At 39.8% G+C, this 14,844-nt stretch overlaps 2 protein-coding genes across 4 annotated transcripts in view; one reads left to right on the top strand and one right to left on the bottom strand.

Annotated features, from left to right (window-relative positions):
- LOC114524000 (protein sidekick-2-like) overlaps positions 1-14,844 on the bottom strand; it is a 38,974-nt gene that overhangs the window by 5,852 nt on the left and 18,278 nt on the right. For all 3 annotated transcript variants that reach the window (XM_028545096.1, XM_028545095.1, XM_028545097.1), the window contains 8 exons: positions 4,232-5,026; positions 3,785-3,940; positions 3,185-3,496; positions 2,805-3,110; positions 2,130-2,429; positions 1,521-1,823; positions 570-866; positions 156-452 (listed from right to left, as the gene is read on the bottom strand). In XM_028545096.1, the coding sequence (XP_028400897.1) occupies positions 156-452; positions 570-866; positions 1,521-1,823; positions 2,130-2,429; positions 2,805-3,110; positions 3,185-3,496; positions 3,785-3,940; positions 4,232-5,026 (2,766 nt within the window). The remainder of the gene's footprint in view (positions 1-155; positions 453-569; positions 867-1,520; positions 1,824-2,129; positions 2,430-2,804; positions 3,111-3,184; positions 3,497-3,784; positions 3,941-4,231; positions 5,027-14,844) is intronic.
- On the top strand, positions 12,032-12,704 carry LOC114524004. The gene is made up of 2 exons (XM_028545101.1): positions 12,032-12,487; positions 12,574-12,704. Exons 1-2 carry the CDS (start codon positions 12,100-12,102, stop codon positions 12,600-12,602), a joined length of 417 nt encoding a protein of 138 aa, XP_028400902.1. The 5' UTR covers positions 12,032-12,099; the 3' UTR covers positions 12,603-12,704.

The following is a 14,844-nucleotide window of genomic DNA, read 5'->3' on the forward strand; positions in this document are numbered from 1 at the left end:
CAAAGCCCTGACTAATAATTTAGGTATTTTTTGAAAAGAAAATTTGTACTCAACCATTGAGGTGATATGATTTCTTTGGCTCAGCTGTTTGTGTTACAAAAAAGAGCAATCGCAAAGACGATGGACAATCGGTTGTGAATTAAAAACAGACACACCTTTAGTTTTCTGTACGAAAGCAGGAGGACCCGGGCCCACAATGGTCGCAGCCCTGATCACCACAACATACTCTTTATTCGGATTCAGGCCCCCATAGGCGTAACTCCGCCTTCCTCTGCCTTCCAATACTTTTGCTGTTCTGATGCAGGCAAAGTTGGGGCCATATTCCCGTATGCACACACGGTAGTGGATGATAATACCGTTCCGTAATTCCGGGTGGGGCGGGGACCAGAAAAACCCTATCGTTGATTCGTCCACATATTTAATCTTTGCTTCTGTCGGCGGTCCACTGGGTTCTGAAACGGATCGTCAATCATGCAAAGGCTGTGTTACACGATGCAACTTTTCTTTCTACTTTCAATGCAGTCATACTTTTGAGAGATGTGAATTGGTAAAGAGTTTTCAAAACAAACCTGACGGGGCTGTTCTTCGGATTATTTTCCCTAGTAGACCAAAAGCAATTTTGGTGGCCGCTCTAAGCAAGAGCTGGTAAACTCGATACGGCCTCAGCCCGTTGAAGACGTACGATGTCTGGTTGGGTGGTACAACGCCACTTTCTAAACAGTATTTATACGTTTGGTTTTTAATGCAGAGCCAATACTTGGTGATCACACCGTTTCTTTCCGTATGGTCTGGGGGCGACCACGTAACGTTGATGCGGTTATGAGTGTAATTGGTGATTTGTATATCTGCCGGTGGGCCTGAAGGAGCTGAAATGAACAACACGACCCTGTTAGTTTTATGTATTTTTCAACCTGGGGCTGGTCGTACAAAGGCTGGATCGCTAGCGCTTTCTACCTGGGACCAGTTGTAAAAGATCAATTTTATGAGTTAACTTTTAACTGTAGTTAAGGTCAGAATTGGCCAATCAAAGTCATGAGTAAACTAGGATTAACTATGCAAAATGTAGATAAGTTCCAATATAACCAGGGAGCAGCGTGGCAGCGTCTTCAAACAACTTAGCACCAAATGTGGAGAGTTACTAACTCTCCTGACGAAGGCCCTCAGGTCGAAACGTCGAGAAGTGTTTTGTCTAATTTAGGCAGTTGCTATACCACATTTGATGCTAAGTTATGCAAAATGTATTTAAACAGTTTTATACAACCGATTTTTTCAACCTTTGTAAAAATGCTTGAAAAGCAATAAAAATTACAAATTTATAGCTAAAAATATTAAGAAGAGTCCTGAATTAGGCAATGCTAAGAATTTGGCCAGGTTAGACCGAACAAGGACAGTTTTGGAGGCATTAAAAAAACCATCCGGTGAATAGCGCTATCCAGCTTTCGTAAAACCGGCCGCAGAGTGTCCTTGAAGAGTTTTCGTCAGACCGAAATTATGCTTTATCCAGTTCATCCGTCCTTTACCTGCCTGCAGTGTTTCGCTAACAACCAACGCCGTGGGACTATTCCCAACTTTAGTGGCAACGGATATCTCAAAAGCATACTTAGTGTAAGGTTTCAGACCAGTGACCGTGTGCCTAACAGCATATTTCTCCAGCTCGATGTGTTGCTGACAATGGCCGGGTGAGGTATTGTAGACGCGGACACAAACGCTGGATTTGACGAGCCATCCATTGCGCAACTCGACGGCTGGAAGCAACCATGACAACGAAATGCTCTTGGCTTCCACCTGCGTCGCACGTGCGTCAGTTGGTGGGCCATCAGGAGCTAGGCGTGTGGAGAAAATTTGGAGAGTTGAATAAATTTGAAACAATTTACGTTTCGCTGCCCTGTATTAGCTTTGGGGCAACTTTATTCCTGCAACGGGTTCAACCAGGGGTGGATCCAGCGCCAGTGCACTAACTTGCATTACAAAACGAAGTGATTATTTTTAGCTGTTTTCTTATGTAAGGCAAATTAATGCACTAGTGTTGGACCCACCCCGAGTTTCAAAATTAGTCAATATATTTTACTGCAGCAAATTTTAATTTCGAAGCAGTTAATTTTTTAACATACACCATGGGTTTTACACACCGGCTTGACTTGATCTCAGATAAGCAACGCTTGGCCGGCCAAACCCAACGGCTGTGGCAGCTTTGATTTTGAATGTATTCAGGGAATGCGGTCTTAGACCATCAACAAAGTACGAGCGGTCGGTGAGGTTTTTGTTGATGTACTTATAACAGCGGCTCCTGCGTCGGTATGGCTCGTAACAAATACTGAACTTTCTTATTATGCCATTTCTGTGTTTCTCCAACGGCAGAGTCCAACGAATTAGGATGGAGGAGGTGTTTGCTTTAGATACGTATATCCTTGATGGACCTTTAGCTGGTACTGCAATTAAGAGATTTGTTACAATTTATGAGGATAATTAGTTTGTTCCATTAGACCAATGAACTCTATGTACACTGGAACGACGACTGATGGCTATAAGGCTAGAACAATACAACAAGACGTTACGGAAAAACGACTTTGGGAGGCATTTTGAAGAAATAACTTCAACTGTACCATTACTTATTAGTCCGGTAGTACATATTGGTGGCTCAGATTCAATTGCCAGTAAAAAAATCGAAAGGGTTCAAAACCATTATTTACTGCTGAAATTATACCCAAACCGTTGTTTGCGCATGACAGCTGTGGGTCCGTTTCAGTGTCGACCGTATTGTTAATATGTTTTATATATATATATCTCACTCACCCCCCCGTTACCTGCTTCATGGGTCTTTGCCATAATTGTGTTTGAGTAAGGTCCATATCCAAGCGCCACAACCCCCCGTATCCTTATTCTGTATTGCTGATAAGGATGCAGGCGATTAACAGTGGCCTGCAAAACATCACTGCCCGCAGATACCAGGGAGCAGCTTCCGTTTACAGGAACATTTGATTTTTGGTAGCAAATTTCGTAGTAGGAAATCCCGCCAGTGTAGTTATCAGTGGCTGGAGCAATCCAGTTTAGTTCAAAGGAGCGAGCACTTGTTACTACCACGTTGGTTAAATTTGGTGCATTTTTGAGTTCTGAAATACAAAGTCGATTTTAGTGGATCTATAGTTGACTGGATTCAGATTTTAAAAACACTCATAGCACTCACCTTTAGGTAATAGTATATGAGTTTCTATTACCGCTGGCCCCGTCTCAGAATTGGACGTGAGTGACGTCACCCAAGGCAAGGTACCGAAGCCATTGAGACAAATCATGCTCCAGGATTGTCGACTGGTGTAATTCAAAAGCGCGTTCGGACAGAGAGATAAGAGAGGAGCAGCCGTGTAATAGTCGTGAGCTTGGAAATAAACCACCATTAAAATGATCGAGGGTTTGGGAATGGTTGATAAGAATCCTGCCATTTGTGTGCTTGCGGAAGAATGGTCGTGGGTGTTGAATGAACCCTGCATAGTTTGAGAACCTATAAAAAGGTCATGTGTAAGAATCTTGCCAGACCTCTGGTTCAACCAGATTGAATCTTTCCTAGGGTTATCGCACTAAACCCATCCCTCAATCTTAAGCAAGGCGTCAAACAGAACTCTAAGCATCTTGTCATAATTAGAGAAATATATTGGGAACACACGTTAGAGATCATGCATCTCCTAACAAAACAAATTGTGGGGACGTAAGGGAAAATGACTGTAATATAAACATAGGGTACATGTGTGTTCCATCATAAAGATATCATATCTATATATTGGGGGTATACCTGTTTTCGGGTCAAGCACAATAAAATGCATTCCATGTAGATCAAAGGTATGCCGCTGTTCTCCAACTGTGATGCTGGAATGAGATTGAGCATCGTGGCGGTACATGACATCCTCCTGGATACGCGAGACCAGTTCGACATAGATTATGTGTCCACCTACGAAAATGTTAAATACTTAAGTGAAGATTTGCATATATACTTACGTATTGGTAAGCTAGTGATTTCAAGATACATCATAGAACAGTCGAGTAATAAAATACTAGAGATTTTTGAAGAATAAAGCCGTTTTAACTCATCACAAAGAACATTCTACAGGCTTGGTGCGCTTTTTTATTTAACTAATCCTATTTCAACGAGACGCAAGTTTTCAAAACGAGTTTACGACTTTTGCGATTAGCTGTGGGAAACCCAACGAACCAAATCAAGTGATCAATAGGAGATGTTCACCTTGTTCCATCGTAGTGACATATTTCTCAGTTTTAGGACCAAACCCAGCATGGGACTGTGTTTTAACACTCACGATGTATTCTGTGCTGGGCTTCAGGCCAGTCTTAGAGTACAAAGTAGCCTCACCAACATTTGTACAATTATCGCCCAAAACACTAGTTTCCATGCTACTGTTAATCATTACCAGACTACCATTAATCAATTTGCAGTTAACGTCGGTACCACTAGTCATGTTGACTGTTATTAGGCTACCATTAGCCTGACTGCACATGATCGTAGCTTCAGTATAATCAACCAGGCTACTGTTTTCTGCCATCAAACGCCAACCAACCAGCTTACAATTGACCATAACACCAGTATGCTTTATACCATTCAGCATAACCAGGCTACCATTACCCAAATTACACGCGATCATCACTTCAGTACCATTAACCAGACTACTATTTTTGACAACCATACTCCCATTTACAAGTTTACAGTTGACCATAATTCCATCACCAATAATCTTTTCGCATGTGAGCATCACTTCAGTACCATTAACGATACTATTGTTCTTCACGATCAAAATGCCATTCACCATCTTGTTATTGACCTTACTGTCAACACCGTTCATGATATTATTCGTGGTGCTTCCGTTATGAACTTGGCCAACAGCATCAGATTCTCTCACACAAACAATGTACTTTAGTGAGAGTCTATTCTTATTGGAAATTCCAGGAGGGTGTGACCATCTTATTGCGAACGATGATGAAGTCAGATCTACAGTGTTGATTGCTGATACCGGGGCAATGGTTCCTGGAAGTAAAAAGTAATTAACAAAGGGGAATGGAATTAATCAATTACTTACATTCATGGGTTAATTTGGAAAAAATTTAAGGAGAATTATCCTCATAGACATTAAATGACGTGACGTGAATGGGGCGTACTTGGGGGAAGGGACCCCCCTCTTTCAGCTCATAGTTGAGGAGGATAGGCGTCCCCTCAACCGTGCTCAAAAATGGTAGCCCACCGATCTTGTTACCTTTGGGGTAAATTTTTACTAAAAATACAGTCCTTTCAGTTTCATTTCATGATTTACCCTTGCGGGAAGTTCGCTTGCAAAGTATTTTCTTTTGAAATCCTAAAGGGCAACTGAAACTATTTTCTCCGGTCGCCACGATCATGAATTTTAATCAATCAAAGCATTGTGCAGTGGCAAAGAAGCGGTTCAAGCAGATCCATATTCATATGGATAAAAGGTTTTTCCTCTCAAAATGTCTTTCCTATCAATACGTAACAGCGACCAGAATCCTTTGAGCGTGAAGTTCATTCTCTGAAAAAGCATTGTGTGTTGATCTGAAACTGTCTCGTAATGCCTGCTTTCAATAATGAAAGTGGCGACTGATTCGCTTATTTACATGACAATAAGAGCAAAAGGAAAATGAAAATAGCTCGCCATTTATTAAACTTGAAGCTATCAAAATTATCAGTTTAGTTTCATCGCATTGAAGCATATGTCTCAGAATGCTGATAAACAAACGATTTCTTAACGTTAATTTCGTTGGTTTTAATTATTTCATGATCGAATATTGTTGTGTAACTTGGTTTTGTTTCGTCTGCGTTTTGACAAATGGCTATGCTGGGGCGATTGGACCGAAAAATATTGGTACGTTGTTAGTTCATCAAATTGATATAAACATTATGCAAACTTGTTTGCCTAATCTAGCTGTGCCGCTGTGGTATCTTAAAGAATTTAATTACTACATTTAATTCCTACTATTATAATCATAAACATGTACGTACGGACTCAAGTTCACTCGATAGTCGATAGCATTGACAGCGAATGACATTGCAACGTTTGTATGAAGATTTCAAAGTCCTCGCAGCATAATTAATTTCCCGTAGCTTATTTCAAGCAAAATATTTGACTAGCGACGTCGAAAAAGGTCAGCTAACCGCGTTTAGATCGTAAACTAACCTCAAAACAGAAATTGGGGACAAAAGTCCCCACTTTAACTAAAATGAAACATTTTCTTCTTGGCCTCTCAATTCCCGTCTCGCCGCGTGTACTAAGGAACGCATAAAAGGCCAAATGACTAGGCTGCTTGCAGGGACAAAATCAGGGACGATTTTTGAAATCTCAACATTTTGTGCTAGGCCTCTCAGCGTGGGCTGCCCCTGCATATAATTATACAGCGCGCGCTTACAAGGCCTGGGACTAGGCTGCGCTTGACCATGAATACTGCACGAAAGTGTGCAATACTGATTACTGCACGATGGTGAAAACAAAAGATGAAGATTGAGGTGACATTCTCTAATCAGTGGCGTATAGCCAGCCTGACGATTTTGTCCCGCTATTTCAATTTCGAGTTGTTATAATTATTCATGTCTTTAAAATTTTTTTGTTTTCTCAATCAATGAACACCAAAATATTAAATCAGCGGGACAACTCGTCAGGCTGGCTACGCTTTGGTTCAATACCATTTCATTGATAGAATATTTATCAGACACCTATATATAATGAGGCATTTTGAGAGGTATTTTTACCACAGTTAATATCGCTGAATACTTTTTCAAAATTTTACAGATGCCTCGAATTTTCGATCATTTCAAAGAGGTGAAGAAACTGACCCAGATTGTTTACTCAATTTAACCATCGACAACAATGCGAGTGACCACAAGTTTACAACTTCGGAAGAGCGTTTGTTTCTTCTTGAGCTGTACGATTCAACGGGCGGTCCTTTCCACTGGCATAAGAAAACAGGCTGGGGAAAAAACAGCAGTTTGCATCATTGCGAATGGTATGGTATTCGTTGCTATAACAGCAGCAACTATGTCAAATGGATCGATCTTTCCAGAAATGGCCTCACAGGACCCTTGCCAAATTTGTGGAAATTTCGAAATCTACAGGGAATATGTTTGCCTGGTAACAAGGGAATGACGGGAAGGATATCCGATGTGGTTTCCAGTAATATGACTCGACTTCGTCAGCTCTGTATCTCCTTTTCGGGAATATATGGCGAAATACCATGGAACTTGCTGTTGCAATTGTACAACCTTGAAAAACTACAGCTTTGTTGTATGAATCAAACCATGTTATACGGCACCATCCCGTCCGACATAGATCGTCTGCGGAAACTGCGAGTGTTGAGCCTTGGCGAAAACAACATCGAAGGGGACTTGCCTTTGAGCATCAGAAATCTGACAAAACTGTGGTTTTTGGACTTGGAATACCTGAGGCTGAATTCGGGTAGATTGTGGTATTTTTCAAACATGACCAACTTAATATCTTTACATCTGACGAATTGTGAGCTGGAAGGAACAATTCCAGCTGATTTTGGGAAAACTAACCCAAACATGATGGATCTTCGGCTTAATAACAACAAACTTGAAGGTGTAATATCGGAATGTTTTGACGGTTTTAAGAAGATCAAGAAACTTGTCCTAGGTTCGAATAGGCTACATGGAGTAATTCCAACAACGTTTAATCAACTCAGTACCCTACATGTGCTTGACTTATCAAACAACAACTTCACTGGTTTTGCTGCAAATCTATCTTTCAACTCCCAGTTACAGGTCTTATATCTTGATCGAAACGAATACCTGAAAATTCATGGTAATCAACTTTTAGAAGCCCTGAGCCCGAGCACAAACAGCCTGCGAATGCTCGTTGCAAATAACTGCGGACTTAGAGGCAAAATATCGAATTCATTGTGGAGTTTCGGACAAATTATGTATATTGATTTAGGTAACAACACATTGACTGGTCGGATTCCCGTCAATACTGTATATAACATGGAGTATCTCTTCTCACTCTCTCTCAGGTCAAATAATTTTACGGGTGAGTTACCGTTGAGTTTTTTTTCCCCGTTGAGATCTTTGAGGTACCTCGATGTCAGAAGAAACCGGTTCCTGAAGAATAGAGACTCTTTTCCGAACGCTTATATGAAAGTAACATATGAGGTGAAGTTACAGAGGAACACCTTCTCTTGCCCGACAGTGCGCCTGACAAATACGGGCGGGCAGGTTGATATGGACCCAATGTACCACGACTACAGTCTGTGTTTTTGTAACAATGGTTACTATGGTTACCGGAGATTCTGTAAACTTTGTATGGAAGGTGGCACGTGCAAAGCGCATGTAACACCGATTTCGAGGGAGCAAACGTTGTCGTCAACCTATGAAAATCACATCAAGATGAACATTAACAAAGGTTACTGGCCGTGTTGTGGTGATTTTAAAAACGTCACAAAACTGGTGAAATGCAGTGAACAAGAGATATTTGACGGTGACGTTTGCAATCCGTCCGGAAACTGTAGATGCCAACTGCAATTGGTGGATGGCCATCTGAGAACGGTATGCAACTCGTCATGCGTTTGTCGCCATGGAAACAAGGGAAGATTCTGCTCTCAATGTGTGGACGGTTACTACCACAAGGGTTCGGCCTGTTTCCGGTGTCCAAAATTTAATCATAATTTTCCAATCATCTTGACAATCGCCTTCTTCGCGTGTTTCATCATATCCGTTTTGCTGCTGGCTTGTCTCAAAAGACGCAAAAAGCGAGTGATCATTGTTTTAATGTTCCTGTTGGCAGTAACACTCGTAGTTTTGCATGCGAAGTCTATAATTCCCGGCTGGTTTTTCCTGCCTATTTTTGCAACATGGGTCTTGGGACTTTCCGACGCAGGCAGCAACCTCAAGTGCTTCTGGAGCATCGCTGTGTTCTTCTTCCAGTCCATAGACGCTATGCTGTCCGAGGCGAACGTTTGGCCAACCAAAATAGTTCTCTTGAAATATCAGATTACGAACGCGTTCAATTTTGAATTATCGGAACTGACTTGTAGCTTTTCGTCTTCAAAACGTCCCGAGTTGAGCTTTGCCGTCATTTTATCTCTGCCTATCGCGTCTATAATATTTATATGGCTGCTATGTTTCTTTGGGGTTATATTCTACGATAGGAATATTTCCACTCACCAATGCAAACGGTGGAGTCTTCAAATACTCATGTTCGCGTATTTTCCTATCACCACAAGAACTTTCCATGCGCTTTTTTCCTGCGAACATCGTGATGGGTTGTCTTATTTGAAGAACACGCCGTGGCTTGATTGCAACGGCACGTCTTACGAGTGGTTGCAAATCTTGGGCTATGTTTCCTTGGCACTTTTTGTCATCGGTATTCCCTTTTTGATTTTCGCTCCGTTGCTGTTCAAATACTTGAACAAAGAAGGCCAGGCTGTTTCCCAGGAAATCGACACTTGGTTGAATCCGTTGTATGATGAATTCAAGCCACCGTTCCGACGGTATTTTCGATTGATTGTTTTAACACGTCGTCTTCTGCTTGCCGTGTTCTTGACCATTGTCCCAAACACCTCCACTTATCAAATTTTAAGCATAACCCTCCTTCTAGTCATTTACATTCTCATAATTTTGGTTTGCCGGCCGTATAAACGATATTCCGAGAAATACGAATTTGAAACTTTAGCCGACATCGTGGTCTCAATCATCCTGCTTCTCTCCTTCGTTAGTTTGGCTTCTTTGCGATTTTCCACGAAACCGGAATCCTCGCTTGTATGGTTGATCATTTCCATGAATTTCGTCGTGGTATCGTGTTGTTTTCTTGGAATTCTTCTGTTGTTTGTAATGAACCTCTGGGAAATGTTAAATCTACCGGCTGAAAATATCGAGTTTGAACCAATTTTGAACTGATATGTCATGCTACTTGTTTCACACGACCCAGAATATGAATCTGGTATATAATCTACAGGGTGAGTAAAAAAAACTGAGTCTGACACCTTTGAAAGTCAAATTAGCTGCGAACTTATGGGTGGAATTTGACAATTCCCATGCGTACAATCAACAGGACGTGGTTAATTAATGCGAAAGTGTTTAAACCAATTGAGATAATTCAACGTGGCGCGTGTGCCAGAAAAATGATTTGATAAAACTGTTTACAGAGCTTAGAATGCATTTTAACTCGCAAAGGGAACAAACTTTATGTTTTAGGTTAATTAATGATTCACTTACTTGATATGCTTCGTATACCCATGAGATATTTTAGGCAACTTCTGTCACATTACATGCAGTAATTATCTAATTTGAATTTGAAAGGTGTCAGTTTTTTTTACTCACCCTGTACAGAGCAGTGAGTATTATCAACGACCTTGAACTGAACTTCAAATACAAATTCAGAAAATTCACGATGATCTTGCAAAACTACCGCGGCACCAGAATTTTGTGTCTTGTGTCTTAAAACTCGAATTTTGATTTTGCAAGATCGCAGTGGGAGCATTTAAAAAACTTAAATAATTCAATCGATAGATTTAAAATAATTCCATTATTAGACGAAAACAGCTGCCTCCTACCCAGCTGGTTTAGTAGTTAGGTATTTTACAAGGGCTTTTTAGCAGGGACAGTGTCCAGAAATTTAAAATTAATCATCCTTATTCACGTATACCTTCAATTTAAAATTGTACTGTGGTAATTTATTTTGACTAAAACTATAGATCCGCCATTGTATGTTATTATATGGCTTATATGTGTAAATACAATGTGATGGTTATTTTATGTACGTTCTATACTAAGTAACGGGTACAATTGTATGTCTAGTTTCAAGAAATTTAAGATGAAACACGCATCGCTAATTTGGCGAGACTGTTTATCTAAGAGAGTTATTTCATCTTAACATTTTTATCCGCTGGTAAAGGATTAACATAAGTAAAGAAGGTGGTTAACTGAATAAAAATAAACATTATACGCTTTTGAATGTAACGAGTGTATTCATCAGTACATTCACTGTAGATTATTATTGGAAAAATCATTCAAAGAATGAGACGGGCCATCATGATATATAACCCACATCATTCCTTGCGAGCAAAGACTAATAAAGTAAACTCTTCAGAGTGTCCCAAAAAAGTCCCCTCTACAGGGTGAGTCAGAAAAAAGTCCCCTCTATTGAAATCAAGCCTTTGTTAGAATCTGATTGCCTTAATATTATGATAAACCCAATTGAAAGCAAGACGCTTTATTTGAATGCCTCAACCTAATAACTATGCTATTTACACACTACTGCGTTGATCATGCATTCAAATCAACAAAGGCTTCATTTCAATAGGGGGGACTTTTTTTTGAGACACTCTGTACTGTATTATTGCGTACAATTATTTAGAATATGCATGGTCGATTTTCAAAGCGATCGTGATTCGTGCATGTGGAGAAATCGTAATCCAAAACAATTCGGTTCATGTTTACGCCTATATATAAGAGTCACTAATGTCAAAGTTCAAACAAAAACAGTGACCTAGGCTAAATGATGAATTTTCTCCATAAAATTAAAATCAACTGCTTTATTTTATTATAGAGTCCAGCCGAGAGTCAAACAATACACACACAAGCGTAATTTCTTTTATCTCTAGTTTCAACCCAAAAAAGAAGTCAAACAGCCCAATCTAAGGACAAATCGGAAGCCTAATTCGCGGTTAACTGCACAATGGTTTTCCCCTAACCCTATTCAGTTGGCTTGTATTTCTGTAATCCGTCTGGAAATGACAGGTCTTGTAACAAAATCCGGACATCACAATTCGCAATTGTCGCGCTCTTATAGTACTCAAAATTTTACATTTTAAATCTTTGGGATGAATTTTTATTCTGTGGATGTCCTTTCTCAAGGCTCAGAGCAACTGAGCAAGTAAATTTAAGACCGCTTGGTTTTCATGTGACGAAGTATAAAATACAGACCAATCAAAACATCATCAAAGGCACATGACCATCAGCAATATCAAGTTACAAATTCTTGCGTAAAAAATTCGCCCTGTGCAAGAAGCGACATAATCGGCTAAATTGCTAAAATATTTATTTCAAATCAAATATCCTTCCTTTACCAAGAATGATGGATGGATGGGATAAAAGAATATATGAAGCCCAAGAGATTTAGCATCTTATCCTACATATGTGTGGTCATCCATTTTCACTGTGGAGTGATATTTACTGCAATTACCACGACTCTGAGACTCAGCGAGATGGAAAAGTTCAGTTGTGCTGTTGATACAAAACATGCAACGCACAAAAGTTATGTCGAGAAAACGTGTTTTTCAATCTACGATGACGAGTACAACTCTCCCGTGAAATTCTCTGCCTTCGTTCTGTTCAATTTTGGTTCTGTTGTTGTTGTGAGTGTCGTTTATTCGCTTGCTGTTGGCAATCGTATCGAAGATGCAGAAAGACTCTCAAGCGGAAGTGATGAACCTCAAACAGTCGCCAAGAAAGGAAACAATGAACAAGGTAGAAAAACCTTTTATGTTTTCAATTTCTATTTGTTACACCTTGTGGCTCGTTCAATGCTCTGTATATTATTCACAATTCTACAGCATACTGTATTGTATCCGAGTGGTTTTGATACTCAATTCAGTTGTGTTTATCCCGAATTGAGATCAGTTGATCCCAACATGACTCCAGCAAATAATGGAAGTGCCAACTTATCCAGTGTAAAATGTACGAACTCGGCTGCTAAAGATAAACAGTTTTGGTTGACAATTGTGTCTGTTTGTAATGGTTTTAACGCCACAATTGCATTGGCGGAAGTTATTTATCTACTAGTGAAGCGATTTCCATGTTTCGTCCCCCAATCTTCTGTTGCTTGGTCATGTGACTTACAATTTATTATGGAGCATTTTCTTCGAGAGAAACACGTATTTGATGAGGTTGAGTTGATCAGTATAAGCAATTGTATCCCGAACAGTCGTAACATTTACAAGCGAAAGGTTTTACAGCTAGGTCTCACACCAGACATAAATTATGGTTCAAATAATACACCTTTGGAAGACATGTTCATAGGACTTGTTATCCAAACTGAACAAGCCCCACACAAGTTTTCCAAAGGAATGGAAAGGCATGAGATCTATGATGTTTATATGAAAGTTCCCAAAGATTCAATACACCTGAAAGAGATTAAGGAATTATTTTATCCCAACAAGGATACTAAAAGCAAAATCCCTTCCACCATTTTGGTGATCGGACGTCCTGGAATTGGAAAAACTGTTCTGACCAGAAAAATCATGCGTGATTGGGCAAAAGGAGATGATGAAATTTATCACAATAAGATCGCTTTTTACTTAAAATTCAGATGGTTCAACTTTGCCACAATAAAAAATGTAACACTCGTGAAATTTCTTCAGTTTGGAACAGAACTGAATGAAGATGAAATCGAAAGTATTTTTGAAGAAATTTAAAAAAATCCACGAATGGCTATCTTCGTTTTTGACGGTTTAGATGAATTTCATGCAAGCCATGGAAGTTTTCAGAAAGTTCTAGATCAGTCAAGAATGTTCCCCAATGATGATGTTTCTTGTTCCATGTCTGCAATGATTTGGTTTGTGAAAATCTTGTCTGGCGACATGTTACCAGGGGCAACAGTCTTGGTGACCAGCAGGCCGACTGTGAATGATGTTTTGTGCAAAATGAAATTTGACAGAACTGTTGAGATAGTTGGGTTCACATCAGATAAAATTGAACAGTATGTTAAACAATTTTGTGCTAATCATAACAGGTGCGATCTAGAAGCAACGCTATTGGGTCATATTAAATCATCATCCGAACTGATGAATTTATGCTACATTCCAGTGAATTGTTTTATTGTTTGTGTTTGTCTGTTCGAATGTCTCATTGACTCAGAGGGTGATATTGGTGCTCTACCAACTACTTTGACTGAACTGTACGAGTTGGCATTAGTCTACTTCAATGAGCATCATGACCGAAATCAAAGCAAAGAAGAAGTTTTAAAGCGACTTCAACAGTTGGCTTTCAATGGTATGAAAAATGATGAACTGATTTTCAATGGAAAGCTAGTCGATGAGAAAATGAAAGAGTCAGGATTACTAAACTCTTTACCTAATCCAATTTTTCAAATTCAAATACAGGTTTGCTTTATTCATTTAACTATACAAGAATTTCTCGCGGCGAAGCATATTGTGGAAACAAAAACACCTGAAGAAGTAAAAGAATTTATATCTTCGCATTTCAAGCATGACAGATGGCACCTGGTGCTTCAATTTCTAGCTGGGTTATTGGGAGTGAAAATGAGGACGTCTGATGACTCTCATGAATACAGAAGCTGTGTGTTGTCGTTCAAGAAATATCTTGAAATTCAAGGCACTAGGTGCGAAATTCGATCCAATCATATTTTGGTGATGAAATGTTTGAGAGAAGCGCAGGATGAAGATGTTGCTAAAGAAAGTGCTGCAAAGTCTGCTTTGAAAGATGTGACTGAGATATTTTGTGTTAATGCACTTCTCTCCCCAAGCGATGTGTCAGCTGTTGTGTTCGTTTGCAAACACTTGGACTTTTTAAATCGCTTATGCATTGCAGGCGTATCAAGCGCTTGTTCGATGGAAGCTTTTAAATTGCTACATGGAAGATGCATGGAATCACTGGATACGGGAGAATGTCATTTTGGCGACATGGGTGTAAAGCGTTGTGCTACTGCGTTGACATCTGAATGTCAGCTGAATCACAGTCATTCTAAGCTTACCAAGTTACGTTTGTCTGACAACAGTATTAGTGATGCCGGAGTGGCGTATCTGAACGATTTTCTCCAAAATAGCCATAAAGTCTCCTTGGAGAATTTAGACCTGTCGCATAAT

The sequence above is a fragment of the Dendronephthya gigantea genome, unplaced genomic scaffold (genome assembly GCF_004324835.1).
Source record: "Dendronephthya gigantea isolate DGI-Jeju-01 unplaced genomic scaffold, DenGig_1.0 000029F, whole genome shotgun sequence".
NCBI lineage: Eukaryota > Metazoa > Cnidaria > Anthozoa > Malacalcyonacea > Nephtheidae > Dendronephthya > Dendronephthya gigantea.